This window comes from Schistocerca americana, chromosome 2 (genome assembly GCF_021461395.2).
Source record: "Schistocerca americana isolate TAMUIC-IGC-003095 chromosome 2, iqSchAmer2.1, whole genome shotgun sequence".
NCBI classification, from domain to species: Eukaryota; Metazoa; Arthropoda; class Insecta; order Orthoptera; family Acrididae; genus Schistocerca; species Schistocerca americana.
The window spans coordinates 189,676,255-189,695,398 of record NC_060120.1 but is presented as its reverse complement, the minus strand read 5'-3'; the positions used below and the strand labels follow the sequence as shown (position 1 = coordinate 189,695,398).

At 38.5% G+C, this 19,144-nt stretch overlaps 1 protein-coding gene across 5 annotated transcripts in view; it reads left to right on the top strand.

Moving 5' to 3' along the window:
* The window catches only part of LOC124596230 (serine/arginine repetitive matrix protein 1-like), a 181,303-nt gene that overhangs the window by 105,520 nt on the left and 56,639 nt on the right, over nucleotides 1-19,144 (top strand). For all 5 annotated transcript variants that reach the window (XM_047135293.1, XM_047135290.1, XM_047135289.1 and 2 more), the window contains one exon: nucleotides 7,887-8,018. In XM_047135293.1, the coding sequence (XP_046991249.1) occupies nucleotides 7,887-8,018 (132 nt within the window). The remainder of the gene's footprint in view (nucleotides 1-7,886; nucleotides 8,019-19,144) is intronic.

The window sequence follows — 19,144 nt, the reverse complement described above, 5'->3', positions numbered from 1 at the left end:
AAATTTCAGGTGCGGCTTAGATTCTGGAAATTTTTTTTTCCTTGATTTCGAGTCTCATTTTTCAGGTGCGGCTTAGATTCGAGTGCGGCTTAGATTCGAGTAAATACGGTATGTGGTTGATTGGGTTTGCAAATGTTGAGCATTGTTATAATTACTAGCTAAGTCCATAGATTCAGACTACCAGAGTGGAAATAAACGACTAACAGGGATAACAGGTAAGAAAATGAAATTTTGACAAAGTTTTGGCCAGATCGCTATGCTAGTAAGGGCCAGTTGTACGGTCCCCGGCTAGCAGCCGCTTTAAGGTCTATTCTGGAAGTAGTGCGGAAAATGCATTGTACGAACACGTAACAACGCCTAACCGGAGAATAAATACGGGACAGAGTTAGTGAAGTTAAACGACGAATAAGCTTGGACATTGACAGGAATAGTTACAGAATTAGTGATGACAAGACTGTTTGTTAGAACGAGGAAGGAGAAGAAACGGGGACATTACAGCAATTATGGAAGAATTAAGACGATTCCAAATTTGTATAAAAATTTTGTACTACCACTTTTTGATCTCATGCTTGAGAAACTGGAGCGCATGAATGAAGTGTGAAAGTATTTCCCAACAAAAAGCTTTTTGCTTGTAGTAGGCCTAATAGGCATTTGATATTGGTACTTTGTGAATTATATTCTGTTGTCTTATAAAAATGACTATTCGTACCAAAACAGTCTTGTTTATTTGTGTATGTTACAATTGCTACAGTATTAAAAAGGCCTATTTTGTTTTATCTAGAAGATAGTGACAAAATAGACGTAATCATATAGAGAAACCACACCAGTCTTGGGTCCTATTTGTATTAACAGCTTTTTCAGTATTAGCCAACGACATTTCGATTTTTCATGTAGCAAAGTTTTTGACGAACTTTGATGCGGTAATAGTTTCTTTCTCAGAAAGGAAAACCCGCCATGTAAACCTGAAGCAAGATTAGAGAGAAAAGAAATGTGTACTGTCTTGCTTGTCTTTTGTCTTCGCTGGTTTTATGTATCCTGTATTTAATTTTATGTCACATAAAGCAGCAAGTTGTTAGCTAATAGGGAATAAAGAGTGCAAATTTTCTGAAGAGTTCTTGTTTACAAATAATCCCATCCAGTATTAACTGCGATTGTTTCCCCCCCCCCCCCCCCCCCCCCCCCCCCTCCCCCCAGAGAGCGAAATACAATGACGTGCGATAGAAGAATGCTGTGTGAAGAGGCGTGGCACTCCACTTTGGCACACCTAACACCAAATAACATGTCTTACATTTCCTCGAACACACATGTTTTATGCATCAGACTATTCAGAAAGATGTGTGCTACAAAATGAACATATTTTTGAAAGTTCGATTTAAAAAAAAAAATTAATTTCCTATCTCAAACGCTTATGGGATGGGCGGGGGTGCTACTATCTAGTGTTGCTCCGGTTCGGAAATATCGTAGATCCGAGGCTGATGCGCAGAGCAGTCTGAGATATAGTGGGGAAGTAGGTAGTCTCCACGTGACCCGTGTTTACATTTAGTGATTTTGTTGTTTCCTCTTCGTTTACTGCTCTCACGTCAAATGAAAACAAAACGGATCTCTGTGGCCGAGAGCTATCAAGTGAATTAAAATACATTCACATAATTATGGAAGGCAAAAATATGTTATTAGTTTCAGATTTTGTTTTATTTCCACCTTTCTGACGGTCAAGCATTAATCACCTTGTAGAACAATGAAGATTTTTGTCGGTTTGCTAAAGAAATTTCCTTTTATTAATCTTTTTCGCTGAGGCAGTCAATATATTTGAAATGAAGTATTTAATTCCACACTATTGGCTAGTTTCAACTGTTCGCTGCATTTCAAGTGCACGTTTTCATCTTCTAGCACTTATCGCATAATGCCATAATAAAGAACCAAACATGAGATAACACAGTACTGGTACTCCAAGAAAATTTACATCCCGAAAACCACATTGAAAAGCTTCATATCAAGTCGAGGCCTACTTCATTAGGAATTTGGACATGCGAATGTGGACTTTAAATGTGTACATTTTAGTATGGTTCACGAAATTCCGATGCTCTTGGAGTATCCTCTGATGTCTAGTTTCTCTTATGATGTAATGTAAGCTCTTTTAATGTTTAACGTGTATGTATATACAGGCTTGCTACATCACCGTAGCTGCGCAAGCTCGGTGGCGCCTGTCATCTGGCACTCTCTAGCAACTGCTGAAACTAACCTATCTCTAAGAGGTCACGGGCAAATATTGAGAATGGTGGTTTGAAAAGCGTTACTTTCAAAGTAAATTTCCTTTTACGCAAGTTGAACTATGTGCGAGAATGTACTGTGAATTTCTTAAATCACAGAGCATTTGACTCTGATTTAAAAATCAACTGAGGACAAGCCATCTACATGAATTTCGAGCCCAGAAGATCAGACATTTATGTCCATTTATGTCGTTATTAAAACTTTTACCTCCTCGTTTGCGTGATATATCTTAGTGTAATATGCTCATAAAAGACCAACATTATATGTGTAAGCCTAGCTTCTCTTGCAGCATATTAACCTTAAGACACAAGTATTATATGTGAAAGCTTTGCTTTTCTTGTAGCAACACTGTATATTAATTTAAACCGTTAACCGTTGGTGTTTGCGAGTTCGTGCTACTTAACAGTGATGTGGACATTGGCTCACCACATCACGTGTCCTAAGCTCTGAATGTCCGCTTTCATTGGCTGGCGAGATTATGAGATATGACCTATGACTGGCTTACAAAAGTGCATTGCAATCTTGATTTCAATGCTTCTGAAAGTAACATGTGGTGTTTGGTGGAATTCGAATTTATACTTTTGTAATACGAAAATATGCAGCGTACGTGTTGCTGCACATCAAAGATCTTTCAAAACGTGTTTTCTTCCCTGAGTTTCGTTTTATAAAGCGCCGGGAAATTTTACGCCCGTGTATAAAACCCTAACCATTCAAAGGATTGGTAAGATATACAGTTATACTGTCAGTTAACGGGGATAAAGTGTATTTTTAACCGGGAAGTGCGGGAGAAATCTGGGAATGGGAATTTTTTTTCCTTGTCCGCTTATACACCTTGCTTAAGTTGCCTCACTTTTCTTGCTGTTCTGGATTGCAGCTGGATCAACCAATCAGTTTGCCTACTTAGGTTTCATCTTCATTAACACATTTGTTATTTGTACCATACTGCTTCGTATATTGGGCTTTTCATAGGTGTAGATGGAGGAGGTGGTAAAAAACAAGCAATATCTATACTCTGCAAATTAATAAAGTGTGGTTGGCAGAGGGATATTTCCCATTGGGGGGAGGAGGAGTGGAGTTATCAATTTGAAGTGTGCCACTAGCCCTGGACTTAAGTGGTGATATACCATTTTCCTCCTCTGGCCATTGAACAGACTTACCCAGCCAGTTATAGGGAGACGTATTTTGAACCATAGTGCAATTTGTATTTTTCACATTAACAAACCTTGCCAGTAGGGAAAGAAGTGACAGATAAAAACGAGTGGTAAGATGCCTGCTAAAATTAGTTCAGTCATGTCTTCGGAGTCCCTAAGGGAGTGATATGTAGCAAGTTTTAACGTATTTCTGGAGTCCTCAAATAATACTGTTTGCTGGAAATTTGTGAGAATGTTTTCACAAGATAATTGGTGTCTGCCATCATGTGCCTTATAGAGTTTTCAGCATCTCAGTGATGCTCTTCTGTCAGTAAGACAAATATGTGACCATTTGTACTGTCCTTTGTTATATATGTTTAATATCCTGCACTTAACCAATATTTTGGGATAGGTCATGGACGCTTTGTGAGCAATGCCTGTTGTAGGCATTTCCATTTTTACAGTATACTATCAATGGACTGAAGTCCTCCACCTACTGTGCGCTAATTGAGCCTTTTCGTACAATTTTGTATTCCCACAAATTCTAACACCCTAGTATTTATACAAGTTGACTGAACCCTGTTGTGACTCCTTCATGTTATAGCCATATTTTTTTTGTGTTTTTTTAAGTGCACTATATACGTTTTTAATATTCGAAACAGTTCAAAGTCAATCTTTGCACCACTTTTTCATCTAACTTCTTCTCTCATAGTCTCCATTGATCTGATTGGTCCATTTTAAGACTCAGTAGTATTTTCAAGTTGTGTTTAGACAAAAAAAGTGTGATGTGAGTCGCTCATTATTGTCTATTCAGCATTAATTTATGGAATTTCACTTTGTGAGCTGGCTTTATAATTACTTGGGTATTTACTGTTATTTAGTTCTCAGCAGCTCTTTACAGATATTTTGATTCAGTTGGATGATTTGGATTGCGGCAGATGGTTGAGAGTGAGATCTATTTCATTCGGAATAACATTGACATATAAGAGAATCAGGAGACATTATTTAAAAACCACTGGTTGGACTTTGTCATGTGGCCTAATGTGGAAGATCCGTATCTACCTTCTATATTCTATCGTTAAATATACAAATTAAAAACCCCTTACCATAGATCTGGCTGTTTGGGGTAATTTCAGAAACCTGCTGGATGGATTTTGATATGATTTTCACTAATAGACCGATTTATGAGGAAGGTTTATATATATATTATAATACCTAAATATTTTGTGCAAATTGGGTGAACTATTGTGGATTCAATTCCCTCATCGCTGTGAAAATAATGCCATTGTCATCTAGTGGTGAATGGCAGAACACTTTGGAATTGCAGTAGCTCATTCAGCATGCTGTACCATTGTTGCATGGCAAAGTTTGCTTCGTACTAATGCTCTGTGAGAGAGGGTGTTTTGTACTAATGCACCAGGCGGTGCGGTAGCTCACATCTCTGATCATCGCCATGAGATGGTCTCTCTAAATGTCAATTAAATGTGTAACAGTAACATTCATGCCTTCTGAGAACTTTCCATCCACACACTTCTTAAATTGTCTAAGTTATGTGAAAGTAATTATATTCAGTTGCCTAATGGTGTTTTTCTGAATTTCGATCATAACTTTACAAATGGTCTATGAACAAGATTACTGCTGTGCTAGACAAGTACTACTGATGCAAAGCTAGGGTGTTTCACAATTTTTCTGTAATAATTGTGACATCATTATTATAAACTCTAGAATTGCTGTTGTGTTCAAGATGAGTTTCTACAATATGTGTGTCTTGTATATACATTTAAAATCTTTCAGTGAGGCAATGTGCAGGACTCTGTTCTTTGTTGTCTTCTAGATATGTGTGGTTTTTAGAGCACAGTTTGATAAAAGGTGAAACTTTCACACTTCATTTGGAAAAAAAAGTCAGCACAGTGTTGTGAGAAAAACAATCTTCGGTGTTTAAGAAACACATTAATCATGATTAACAGTGTATTAAAATCATCAGGATGAAATCACAGTGTAATGTTGCATTGTGATAAGTTTACATTGTGTTCACTGTTTTTTTTAGCTCTTCATCTATTTTCAAATATTACGGTACTCATATTTTGTGTATGAAGAGAAATTTGGAGATTTGCTGCTTTATGCATTTGTTTGCAGTTTGGCCAGAGATTGGCATCTAGGGGTCAAAACATTCAGAAGTTCCTTATCATTCTTCATGAAATGATGAGGTTGGGATGGGGATGTTCTTAAGCTCTATAATCCACATGCTCTTTGTGGAAAACCAAACACTTTCGATCTCGTGTTGTCTATGCGTGCATGCACGCAAGTGAGAGCAACGTTATTAATAGGTATAGAGATAACACAACCTCTTGGTGCTTCCATTTCCATATCTGCATTTTGGTTCAGTTTTAGGCTTGAAAGTGAGAGACATTTTGCTTCCAGTATCAAGCTAACAATTTGCAGCATTCTGTCCTGACAATTTATTGTGACATGTGACCAATGAACAGTAAAATTTTATAACTGTTCAGTTGTAGTGGGCATAGGCTTTTGTGGCTGGAATTGGATTCTGAAACAACATTTAAATGTGTAACCATTCATTGATGATGTGTACTAAAAACTAACTGATGTTTCAGTTGTTGATAGCAGGCTGCAGGTCACCGCACTGAAAGTTTCCTGTAACAATGGTCAAAATGTCAGTTATTTATAAATGGCAAAATCATACACTTCAAATAATGTTGTTGTTGTTGCTGCTGAGCTTTCCCCCTATTGCTTTAATAACCTATTCTTAACCTTTGCTCGTGTGTGGGTGTGACCTTATACATATTCTGCATTTATGAATTCTTTGTTGTTGTAAGGACCTACTGTGGATATGAAATATAACAACTCTGTGTTTGTGTGTGCGCGCGCGTGTTCTCATAGTATTTCTGTCTAAAGTTCTGAGGTTGAAAGTGATTCACATAACCACTATCATTGAATTATGTACAAGTCCCAAGTGTTAACATTTATTTGATGATTATGCAACACAGGACAATCTGGTGCCAGTTTATATGTAAGTTTTTTCCCAAGTAGGGTAAAAATAAAACAGAAAAATGTGGTAGTGACATTGCTTTTGACACCTTGCTTGGTTATTGGTCCTTCTATTGGTATTATCTGCCATTATTTTTTTGCAGTGATTGTTAAGTACCAAGAACATTGATCGCTACTATTAAAAGCTCAAATTTGGTTAATGTGAAGTTAATATTTAAAGCAGTTCAGTATTACAGATGCTTGATTAAAACTTCTTTAGCACAGCTGTACACACTATTTTGACCAGCTTGGTTATGATGCATGTCATTGACCACTAAATTTCAGCTGCTTTTGTGGTTTTTGTGATTCATATGAATTGTCTTCATTGGAGAGCATGATGCATGGTAGAGCATGAGACAAGCGCACTGTCTTTGCTTTTGCACTGGAATGTGGTGCTAGTGCACCTCAGGGTATTTGCAGGAGTCCCTTGCGGAACTTACTCTCAATTGATTTTGAACTTCAAGCAACTCTTTGCACTACATAGTGTATGGGGTTAGATGCAGGATCATCTTGCTGCATTTACACTTGTATTGGAAGTGCTTTATGGTTTTACTGAGCTGAATGTAACACATTTGTGTCTGGTAAGTTACTTGGATTTTTTAACACTAAATAGAGCAAGTATTGCATTGTTTGCTTATAAGTGTGTGTGTGTGTGTGTGTGTGTGTGTGTGTGTGAGAGAGAGAGAGAGAGAGAGAGAGAGAGAGAGGTGGATGAACTGTTGGCATTTGGCATGTTGATTAGCAGTCTTTGATTTAGAAATGCTTATTTGATTGCATACTGAACAAGTCAAAAATTTCTCTAGACTTCCAAGGAAGTATTACCATGAAGTACTGCTGTCTTATCTGCTTGTAAGCAGCTATCTTGTGTTCTTTTTATCTCCTTTTTTTCCACTTGCTTTTTCTTTTGTATCATCTCTTGTAAACACACTTCATTTCAGCTTTGTTTATGGGAGCTGCTTCTTACTTACCTGTGCAATGTCGTAAAAATACTTTGTGCTCACTTGCTGCACACTGCTGTCACATTTATTATGCTTTGGATAATTTCTCTCCTTGTCCTATTGAAACACTCAGTTTATAGATTCTTACTTTCACTGTACATGCTACACTTGGTATCTGCTTTGTTGTTTAGTATTACATACCTTAACATTCACTGCTTCTATTTGCTTCCAAATTTCAAATAAAACTTTATTTGGTATGCAAAAAACATTACCACATTTTTTAAAAATATTGAGTATCCTGAATCTTGGCCACTTCTAGCTTCATGGACTCAATTTTTCATTTTTGAATGTACTGTACATAACTTCAGTTTCTGTCCATAAGTTTATCAGATTATGCCTTTGATGTGGCCTATTTAACAGTCACAAAGTTCAGTATGGGGGGATAGTTATAAGTCTTTGCAGCATTATCCAACTTTATTTGAAATGATAATATTTGTGGTGCTAGGTGAGGGTTCTCGCCCAATTTTTGCACGCGAGGAAATTATGCAGGCGAGCACAGAACGTGCCATCATTCCACCAGTTGATGATCACCGTCGAATTGTGGCAATTCGTGATGTGGATCCACCTCGTATGTCAGGTAGGTTTATAAATATGATTGTGTAGCTACTTAATTCGCAAGATGTGTTCTAGTTCGGAGTTAAACTGTTTTTAATGGACAGTTAATAAAATATCAGTAAGATTCCATTATTGCATGGCAAAATTACAAAAATAGTAAATATAGATTGTGTAAAATAAGTCGCATTACCTAGATTAATTATCTTATAGCATTACTTTTATGCATGTGGGCTGCATACAAAGAAATGGAGTTAATTGATTATACAATGACAAACTGTTATCATAATTTTAGATAACATTGTTGGGATTTAACAGTTATCTCTCAGTTAAATAAACTTGCAAAAAAAACCATTTTTGATTGCCAATCATTTATTAAAAATATGACTGCTTTCGGCCTTTCATAGTCGGCCATCTTCAGATACTGCACCACTCGGCTGATGATGCCAAAGCTTGGAACAGCTGTGCTGACTCCAGTCGCAGAACTACTCATCGTTTTGTTACTGGGGTCAGCACAGTTGTTCGATGTGTAGTTGCCATCATCTGGATGGTGCATTATCTGAAAATGGCCTACTACTAGAAACCAAAACTGGTCACGTTCTTAATAAATGACTGTGTGATACGGACTGCATTCTTTTTATTTATTTTTTATACCAAGTTTAGAAGCTGTTGTGCAGTGAACAGATGGTTAAAGAAGTAGTGATTATGGTTGCTCACTTTGTTTTCAGTCCCATCTTTCAAGCGCGCGCGCGCCCACACACACACACACACACACACACACACACACACACACACACACACACACACACACGAAACTGCCATCGTCCCTTGAATCCTGCCAGATGTGAGCCAGGTTTCATCAAGGTAAATAATAGGGCAGTGATTACTTTCTTTCCAGATGTTAAGCATTTTTCTCAGAAAAGTTGCCCTAGCCGCTACAATATTGGATCTCTTCATCAGAAATGTGCCTTCATCATTTCATATTCTGTACCTGAACCGCAAAGATTTTCAGAATTCTTGCACTAGAATGATGGCCACTTGTGAAAGCAGTCTTGTCATGTGAAACATCTGCGCCTTCTCTCTTGTAGGATGCTAACCACAATTGTAAAACTGCAATACAGTATGGTAGAGAGAGTCTTTCTGGAAGTCACCAAAATCGCTGACAGTTCTTCCTCCACTACTATCTTTCCTCACAGATTTATGCTTCATTTCTTGACCAGAAGTTTCAATTACTCGTGTTTGTGCAGATATTCTGTGTACAGTTCATAGTAAAACACCCTGACTGTGCTGTTGTAGTATGTTGCGTCATCAAGATTTTCTCTATTCTTACATTGCCTTCAATGTCACAAAGAAATTTGTTTGACTGCCTGTCTGTCTTTGGCTCTGTATATCTTTTAAACTCGGTCATCATAACTCCCTAACAAAAATAATACAGGGTGTTTCACAAAGAATAACCTGATTTCAAAACTTCTTATTTATTGATAAAAACATATTACAGATATGAAATTCATTGTAAAATACTTACAAATCCTTTGTTGTAGCTATGCTATTACAAATGCTTTGTGTATCCACCAAGAGCAACACGAACGCAGTAGCGAAATTCGTCATAAACTGTACACACTGTATCTGCGTTTACAGAAGCTGTGGCGACTGTTGTTCTGTTCTTCACTTCTTCCGTGTTCCAAAGTAAAAAGAGATGAACAGAATTTTCTTCACATATCCAGCATTGAGGCATAGTGCAATTGAGAAACTGATGTGTGGTGTTGTGCCAATGGGGTGGGGCTTCACCCTGTTGGAAAATGAAGTCATTGTCTTGAAGTTGTGGAAAAAGACAATTCTAAAGCATTTGAAGATAGCTCAGTGCTGGATAAGGCTCACAGGATCCTGAGCAACTGCCCTGCATTCTTTGCCTCCAAGATCCTTGGGTATGATCCCATGTGATTCTTCTTCTTCTTCAGGGTATATGTGAAGGAAAGTGTGTTCATATAAGAAGTGAAGAACAGCCGCCATAACTTCCTGTGAAAGCGGAAACATTGTGTAAAGTTTGATGAATTGAGCTACCGTCAAGTGTTGGCTATGCTGTTGCTGGTGAACGCACGGAGCATTTGTAATTGCATAGCTAAAACATTTTGGGAGTATCTTGCAATTCATCTCATGTTTGTGGCAAGTTTTTTTGCAATGTGCTTTAAAATCATATCATTCTTTTTGAGACACACTGTACTATGCTATGAAAATCAAGACTATCTTTGCAAATGTAAAACTCTTTCACACAGCGATCACATGAGTGAATGCTGGGTAGCAGCAAAACATGAATGAACTGCAGAGATGTCACATAAATGCTGTTAAGTATAAGTGTTTGTTTGGTAGTTATTACTTCATAAAATGCTGTCTGGAAGTCATCTGTTGCAGAAACAGTATGTACTGTCATCGCCCAAGCTGGATTCCGTACAAGGCTTCTCATTGGCACTTAGAAACCGAGAGAAGATACGGGTCACGGCAGAACTGATGTACCCCTCCAAGCTGCCAGTTTTGCTGCTCCCTAGTCTAGCACACAATTTTTTATTGCTATCTTTCTTTATTGTTTTTCCATAACTCAGCACTACTGATATGTGACTTGCTGCAGTCATAAGAGATTTTGCAGAATAACTTTGGTTGTATAAATTGTGAGTTTTTATTGCAGGTACTTAATGTATTATGAATTTTGTTCTTTTTCTGGGGCAACAGGAGTGAAAAAATTTGACATAATGTACACATGCATCCATGTGCATTGTGAAAGGGGAAACGTGTAGATATATTTTTAAGTACCACGCACTTTTTCGTCTCACATTTGAAATAGAGACCCAAAACTTCCTAAAAATACTACACACTACACATATTTAGACACTACTGGCCATCAAAATTGCTATACCACGAAGATGACGTGCTACAGCCGTCAGGGTACTGAAGAAACGACTTCAGGATGTTTGTAGCTGCAAATGCAAATTAATTTCTCCTTCTCCATGACAACGCAAAGCATCACACAAGTATGCGCACGCCAGAGGAGCTCATAAAACTTCAATGGACAATTCTTCCTCATCCAAGCTACAGTACGGATCTCGCACCTTCTGATTGCCATCCGTCTGGCCCAGTGAAATGTGCACTTCTCGGGGAGCAGTACGTACATGATGGGGAAATTATTGATGCAGCAAGACGTTGACTCCGAATTCGACCACTACAGTGGTGCCATGCGAGCATACAGGTCCTCAGGTCCTCCTAGTAAGGTGGCGTAAGTTGTCACAGTGAGCGGCGATTCTATTGAAAAATTGAGATCTGCAGCCAAAAGAATGGGGAATAATGTGCTGTACTGGAATCCTGAATACCAAACTGCTTTCAAAAACAAAACAAAAAATGTGTTGCATTACTTACTGAACATCCCTCCTAGATCAGTGACAGGGAGAGCCATCATTTATTTGTGTGATCGTTATCTCTGGTATCCTCTAGGCATGAATGCGAGTATATACACTACTGGCCGTTAAAATTGCTACACCACGAAGATGACGTGCTACAGACGTGAAATTTAACCGACAGGAAGAAGATGCTGTGATATGCAAATGATTTGCTTTTCAGAGCATTCACACAAGGTTGGCACCGGTGGTAACACCTACAACGTGCTGACATGAGGAAAGTTTCCAACCGATTTCTCGTACATAAACGGCAGTTGACCGGCGTTGCCTGGTGAATCATTGTTGTGATGCCTCGTGTAAGGAGGAGAAATGCATACCACCATGTTTCCGACTTTGATAAAGGTCGGATTGTAGCCTATCACGATTGCAGTTTATCGTATCGCGATATTGCTGCTCGCGTTGGTCGAGATCCAATGACTGTTAGCAGAATATGGAATCGGTGGGTTCAGGAGGGTAATACGGAATGCCGTGCTGGATCCCAACGGCCTCGTATCACTAGCACTCAAGATCTCGGGCATCTTATCCACATGGCTGTAACAGATCGTGCAGCCACGTCTCAATCCCTGAATCAACAGATGGGGTCGTCTGCAAGACAACCAGCATCTGAACGAACAGTTAGACGACGTTTGCAGCAGCATGGACTATCAGCTCGGAGACCATGGCTGCGGTTACTCTTGACGCTGCATCACAGACAGGAGCACCTGCGGTGGTGTACCCAATGACGAACCTGGGTGTACGAATGGCAAAACGGGGTTTTTTAAAAAAATTCCAGGTTCTGTTTACAGCATCATGATGGTCGCATCTGTGTTTGGCGACATCGCGGGGAATGCACATGGAAGCGTGTATTCATCACCACCATACTGACGTATCACCCGGCGTGATGGTATGGGGTGCCATTGGTTACATGTGTCGGTCACATCTCGTTCGCATTGATGGCACTTTGAACAGTGGACGTTACATTTCAGATGTGTTACGACCCATGGCTTTACCCTTAATTTGATCCCTGCGAAACCCTACATTTCAGCGGGATAATTCATGACCACATGTTGCAGGTCCTGTACAGGCCTTCCTGGATACAGAAAATGTTTGACTGCTGCCCTGGCCAGCACATTCTCCAGATCTCTCACCAATTCAAAACAACTGGTCAATGGTGGCCGAGCAAATGGCTCGTCACAATACACCAGTCACTACTCTTGATGAACTGTGGTATCGTGTTGAAGCTGCATGGGCAGCTGTACCTGTACACACCATCCAAGCTCTGTTTGACTCAATACCCAGGTGTATCAAGGCCGTTATTACGGCCAGAGGTGGTTGTTCTGGGTACTGATTTCTCAGGATGTATGCACCCAAATTGGTGAAAATGTAATCACCTGTCAGTTGTAGCATAATATATTTGTCCAATGAATACCTGTTTACCATCTGCAATTGTTCTTGGTTTAGCAATTTTAAAGGCCAGTAGTGTACTTAATATTTCGTTAAATAAGTTTCTAAATAACAGGTAATGCAAATTCTATTTCCGGCTTCAGTCAGAATTACGACGAAAAGAATATGTGATGGGATGCCTTTATGGTGAGAGCTAGTGAATTACGATGGAGCTCCACAGTTGTTGATATATCCAAGCAACATGGGGTAAGAATCCTCCTAGGAAGATCATACTTCCATAGCCCCCCTCCCTTCCATCCCCCCTCCCTCTCCTGCCCCCCCCCCCCCCCACCCCTCGAGTTTGTGTTTGTGTGTGTGTGTGTGTGTGTGTGAGAGAGAGAGAGAGAGAGAGAGAGAGAGAGAGAGAGAGAATTGAATTGATGTAATAGATTGTATGCCATTGGATTGCAGGTGGGGAAAGATTTTGAAAATCTGTCATTGAAATTTCCCTTCAGGACAGGCCATGTATAAAATTTGGACAGTGCATTTGTTCACTATTATCAAATATTTCGGTTGTGTACCAAGAACTTTTTGAAACTTTCAACGAATGGTCCTCAGCAGTGGGATAGAAATTTTGAAACCATCTATATGGTAATATAGGTCAAGTTCCCAGATACCAAAAGCTCCAGCCATTCACTATGGTGGGCTGTGTTCGTGATGAATCAATGGTTAAAAATTTCAGAATTTCATGTGAGCGTTACATCTATAAACAAGGAATGGCCTATGGACTGGATGCGTAGTGAACTGGTGAAGGCGTGGTCCTTATATGCAAGGGTTATGGGCTCAAATCTCATCAGGTGCTATGAAATTTTTTATTCTTAAATCTTTATCAAAATGACTTTGGTCATTACTTATATTCTATTAATTGGTTTAAAATGTACTTTTTTAAAAATTTCTATTCCTGTCGCACCATTTTCCTCATTGTATGCATTTTCCATCTGCTCTCATTTTTCTTCCTATCATATTTTTTCACTTTGGCTCTTTGTTCATGCATTTTATCGTCCTACATTTTCATCCATGTTATTGCAGTCTTGTTTCTATTCCTTATTTTCCTTGAATTTCATTTTGATTACCATCCCTTATTTTGTTTAAATTTTCGTCTGCATTATTTTGTCCCTAATGGAATAGGAATTTATGTTTTAAATGTTTGTATGAGCATTACCACCCAAAATAGGTATATCTTGAATGAAAAATGCTTTTTTGATACTGTTGCACATTCAGTATAAATAAATTGGTTTTACCCCCGATAGATCGCCATTTTCAAATGATGATAGACAAATGAAAGTAATTAAGTTCACTTGCACAAAGATTTAAAGTGTAAAAAGAATGATGGGAAAAAATTAAACAAACTGAAAAAATTAACACTGTTATTAAGATGATTTCACAAATGAATAAAAATAAAAAAAATTACATTTAAACCAATATCGTGAAAAAAATCAGTCATTTCAGTAAGAATTTGAAAAAAATAAAATAAAAAATAAAATAATTCAGAGCACTTCACAAGATTCGAACCCACAACACTTCGCATGTGGAGACTGTATTGTAATCATTATACTACACAACAAATTTGTTTAATATTTCTTTCTTAAAGCTGTAGAGCATCACACAAAATTCAGATTATTATTATTATTGTTATTATTATTTATTCGCAAACTAGGGGCCACTAGGCTGAATGGTTGCAGGGTGTGATATCTGGGACCTTAACGTACATCTCTGTATAGTTGGTTTCAGGAAGTTGATCTCACCATTGGGGACCTTTCCTTGTAAAGTGTGACAATTGGTATATGGAGTCAACCATCAGATTTGTTTCTGCTGATTTAATGATTAATCATACGGATAGCAGAAATGGAAACAAAGTGACTCCAGTGATGCTGTTGTTCGTTAGATATTTAATCTCAGTTGTAAGCATCTTTTTATTGAGAGAACAAATTCATCCAATTTAATCTTACAAAAAATGAGAAATGTGATTTACATTTTGGATGCACTGAGAACTACATATCGTGTGTTCCAGTTGGGTCATTCCATGCCAAGTGGTCTAAACCTTCCCACCATCATGTCTCCAATTTTCTTCAAATTTTATCTGTAGCACTAGTCAAGTGCTAAATTAAGTTTCTCAAGATTTCAAGCCTCTAGCTGCAATACTTGCTGATCTACACCCCCTTGTCTGAAGGGTAGTAAGTTCGCATGCGCGCGACATCAGACAAAATGCCATTTTTGGGGTCTCATAAAATTGAAACCAATTCATAAGAATGGTTAGTAAGATGAGACCCTGTACAGTTTTTTGTGCTGATTCAAACGAAATTAATTATAAGATTACTGATGCAAAATCCGGTCAAACAAGTCGACTCAAAGTGTACCCCTAATTCTGTCGTGACTTAATGCGACAAATTTTGACCAATATTCAGACTGCAATAATTTCCTTGCAGATAAAGATACGGGCTTGAACTTTTTACCAAGTCTTATCTTTGTGCTGGACATAATACAGCTGGATTTCCAACTACCCAGGCTTTATAGTCGCCTTGCAAAATCTCTTCAAATTTGGCAGTGTCAGCGCAAATGGCTTTATTTACCAAAGTTCAAAGCCCATTACTACAAAATAGTCAGCCTGGATTTAATTGTGAATAGTATCATCTGAAAGAGAAACTCTTGCTCTACGAGATGGATATATTTTTCTTTTGCAACGCTTCCATTAAGTGCTTATTTACTCAGGTCAAAGTATCTTATATTTTGTGTGCGCAGTGCCCTGCGTTGGTCCATGATGGCTGAGCCATTACTGGTTATCACAATAAAACCAGCATCCCCATCGCCATAGGGGCCACGCCCGATAGCCATGCAGTAACAGCCACGGGTGGGTATCTTTACTGCAGGTTCCCAAGCCTGATTACAGGGTGTCTTTACCACAGGATCCCAAGCCTGATTGTGGGTTTCTTTATGCAGGTTCCCAAGCCTGTCTTCCTCAGTTACTTCATCATTCTGGAAGCATCGTTGATTTGCAAGAGAATGCTTTCAGGAAAACTGTATTGCCGACCAGATGATGTCACTGATGGAGCTGGAATAACACCAATGATAAGTTGTTCTGGAATCCAGCAAGTATCACGTCTTAAGGGCCAATAAAATGAACTTGCAGGACCATGAGGATGCATAAAGCTTATGAAAGCATCTTTCTGTTCGACTGAGATTTCAACGATGTTTCCAATCCACCATTTCTTTTCATAAATGCAAGCAACATACTGCCCAGGCTGAAGATCCATGACTTGAACTACTACTTCAGCAGCACTAATTTTGGCCAAAAAAGATGTCGCATCATTAGAAACTCTACTGACCTTAATTGTCGTCATATCAATGGGCAAAAAATGGTGGTTTTCTCTTGTGCCAGCTAGAGTGTGCCCTTGCAGGAATCTTTCTTCTTGAGAAGCTTTTTCTTCTTCAACTTCCTCTTTGCTGATGAAAAAGAATTTGATTCCATTGATATTATCATTGCAGAAGTTGAAAAGATCTTTGGGTGTTAGAATCTGGTTTTCATATGGACGTTGCAAACTTGCTCTTGCTGCCAACCGTTTTGTTGTGCCTCCAATGCCATCACAAGGCGACTTTCCATGGCTTGTTCCAAAGAAATTCCATTCTGCTGTTATTTCAAAATCTTCTTTGTGATAGCATAAGTTGAGAAAATTCTTGAAATTCTTATATTGTGCAGCTGAACCATCACTGAAGTAGTGGATGTGGCTTATTTTGGAAAATTGCATCTTCAGGTAATTGATTACTTTTCCAATGTAAACATGGACAGTAATCGTATCGTGTCGAAGGCAGTCACTAATAACACAAAGATTCACACATTGCACCTCTTCGTTTTCACAGTAGTAGACTACAAATGGATGAACTGTTGCTTGACTGTTTTCCCAGTGAAAGCCTTGCACTGCATCTTGAACAATAAATGAATAGTTTTCAGCAAAATCCATTAGTATTATGAATTCGCCTTCTTTCAAATCAGTTTTGAGAGCTTTCAGGTGCTGGCTTTGATGCTTGGCAATGTAGTGATGACAAGACAGGTTCCAAATTTTTGCTGCAATATCTTCAACATACTCTTCTGTTGAAAGCTGCTTTGTTTCTAAAGTATCCCTGTCGGTATGAATCCATTGTTTGTACTCAATCAGTTCTTCAGGGTCATTATCTTCAAAATATGTTGCAATAACTGCTTCTACACCTTCTGGACCAGGGCAGTTTTCACAACGATGAAGCATACAATCCTTGTTTTCCAAGCTGCAAACAGCTTTGCTAAGAATTTCCTTGTAGTCTTCATTGATTGATGCACCAGTGAGCATAAGCTTGACATTTTGGTGTATTGTACAGACACAAACTGAGTGCATTCCAGCAGAGCCAACTGTAACACACCATTTTGGTCTAAGCTCGCAAAACTTTGAGAAGCCAATTTCTGGTCCATTTTGCTTCTGATAAGACACGTACATTTCCTTCAAATTGCAAAGCAACAACCGCTTTTGCTTGTACACCTTTGTTCCTGAAATTCTCACAGGCACACAGTCTTTCTTCCCTGGACAAAGTCTGCTGAATTCGTCATCTTGAAAAAAGTCATGTACTTTCTGAACAACTTCATCTGAAAGCTTCCTTCCTTGCCGATTTGCTGGAAAAGCTAGAACACCTTGCTCATTCTTCAGTTTTCTCGCTTGCTTTACCATTCTTTCTGATACATTAAATGCTGTTGTCGTATCTTTAATTGTCCAGCTTCTTGGAACCAAGGTCAATATTTGAACTTTTGTCCTACGATTTGACACTTTACATTTTTCTTTCAACTCTTCTATAAGATTATCAAGATCTGCACAATTATTGCATGGGCGACTTTTACTTGAACTTGGCTGTTCATCGTAATTGATTCCTACAGCAGCAGCAATTTGATTCCCAATTAAACTTTGTGCATCCAAGATCTTTCTTTTTGCATAGCTTTGCTTATCTCTTTTACTTAGTTGTCTTCTTTTCAATGGTGAAGCACCAATAAATGATAAACTTTTGTTGATGGCTGGTTCAGTTTCATCCGTTGTGAAATCTTGTTCAGATTGGGTTGATAGTGATGATGAATCTTCTAGCTTTTGGTTCAGTGCCGACATGCAGCGAGGGCAAAGCTTCTGACCAGGTTTTATATCAATCACTTCTTTTTTCTTTAACAGGCAAAGTTTGGCAGCTGTTTCATTATCAAGCAGTCTAAGTCCAGCTTTTACATTGTGATTCCTCTTCTTGAATGGATTGCAACATTTCTTTTGCATCGCTTGATATTCATGTAGGAAGAGGGCTTCATGGTGGAAGCAAATGATGGAATTTTCGTCAAGTTTGGCTTCTGAACGCGAAACAAGCAATTTCTGGTCTTATTCTGTGAAATCACTAAACGCTTTGAATCCAGTCTTCTTAGCATAGAAGATAACATGGCACTTCGATGCAGCAGCATCTTTTCCAATTGAACAGGGGGCCAACGATTCTTCTTCTTCATTAACTTCTGACATCTCTCACTGGCCAATCACTGAATAAAACACGAATGAAATATCCAATTATATCAGTAATTCTAAGCGACTATTAAGATTCAAATTCCTAGAAATGAAGAAAAATTAGTGCATCGCGCATACAAAATATAACAACTTTGATGTGAGTTAATGAGTACTTAATGGTCGCGTTGCAAAAAAAAAACAAATGTCAGTCTTGTAGAGCAAGAGTTTCTCTTTTAGGTGATACTATTCACAAGCAGATTCAGGCCAACTATTTTTTAGTAATTGGCTTGAAACTTTGGTAAATTTTACCGTTTGTGCTGACACTGCCTAATTTGAAGAGATACTGCAGGGCGACCATATGGCCTGGATCATTGCAAATCCGGCTGCATTATGTCTAGCACAAGCATGTAGCTTGGCCAAAAGTTCAAGTCCATATCTTCAACTGCAAGGAAATCATTGCAGTCTTAATATTGGTCAAAATTTGTCGCGTTGTGTCACGACAAATTTTGAAGTATACTTTGAGTCGAGTTATTTGACCGGGGTTTGCATGAGTAATGTTATACATAATTTCGTTGGAATCAGCAAAAAAAACTGTACAGGGTCGCATCTTACTAACCATTCTTATGAATTAGTTTCGATTTTATTAGACTCCAAATATGACATTTTTTTTATGTTGCATGCACACGGACTAAGTACACTTCAGACAAGGGGGTCTAGATCAGCAGCTATTGCAGCTAGAGGCCTGAAATCTTGGGAAACTTACTTCAACACTTGACTAAAGCTACAGTTAAAATTTG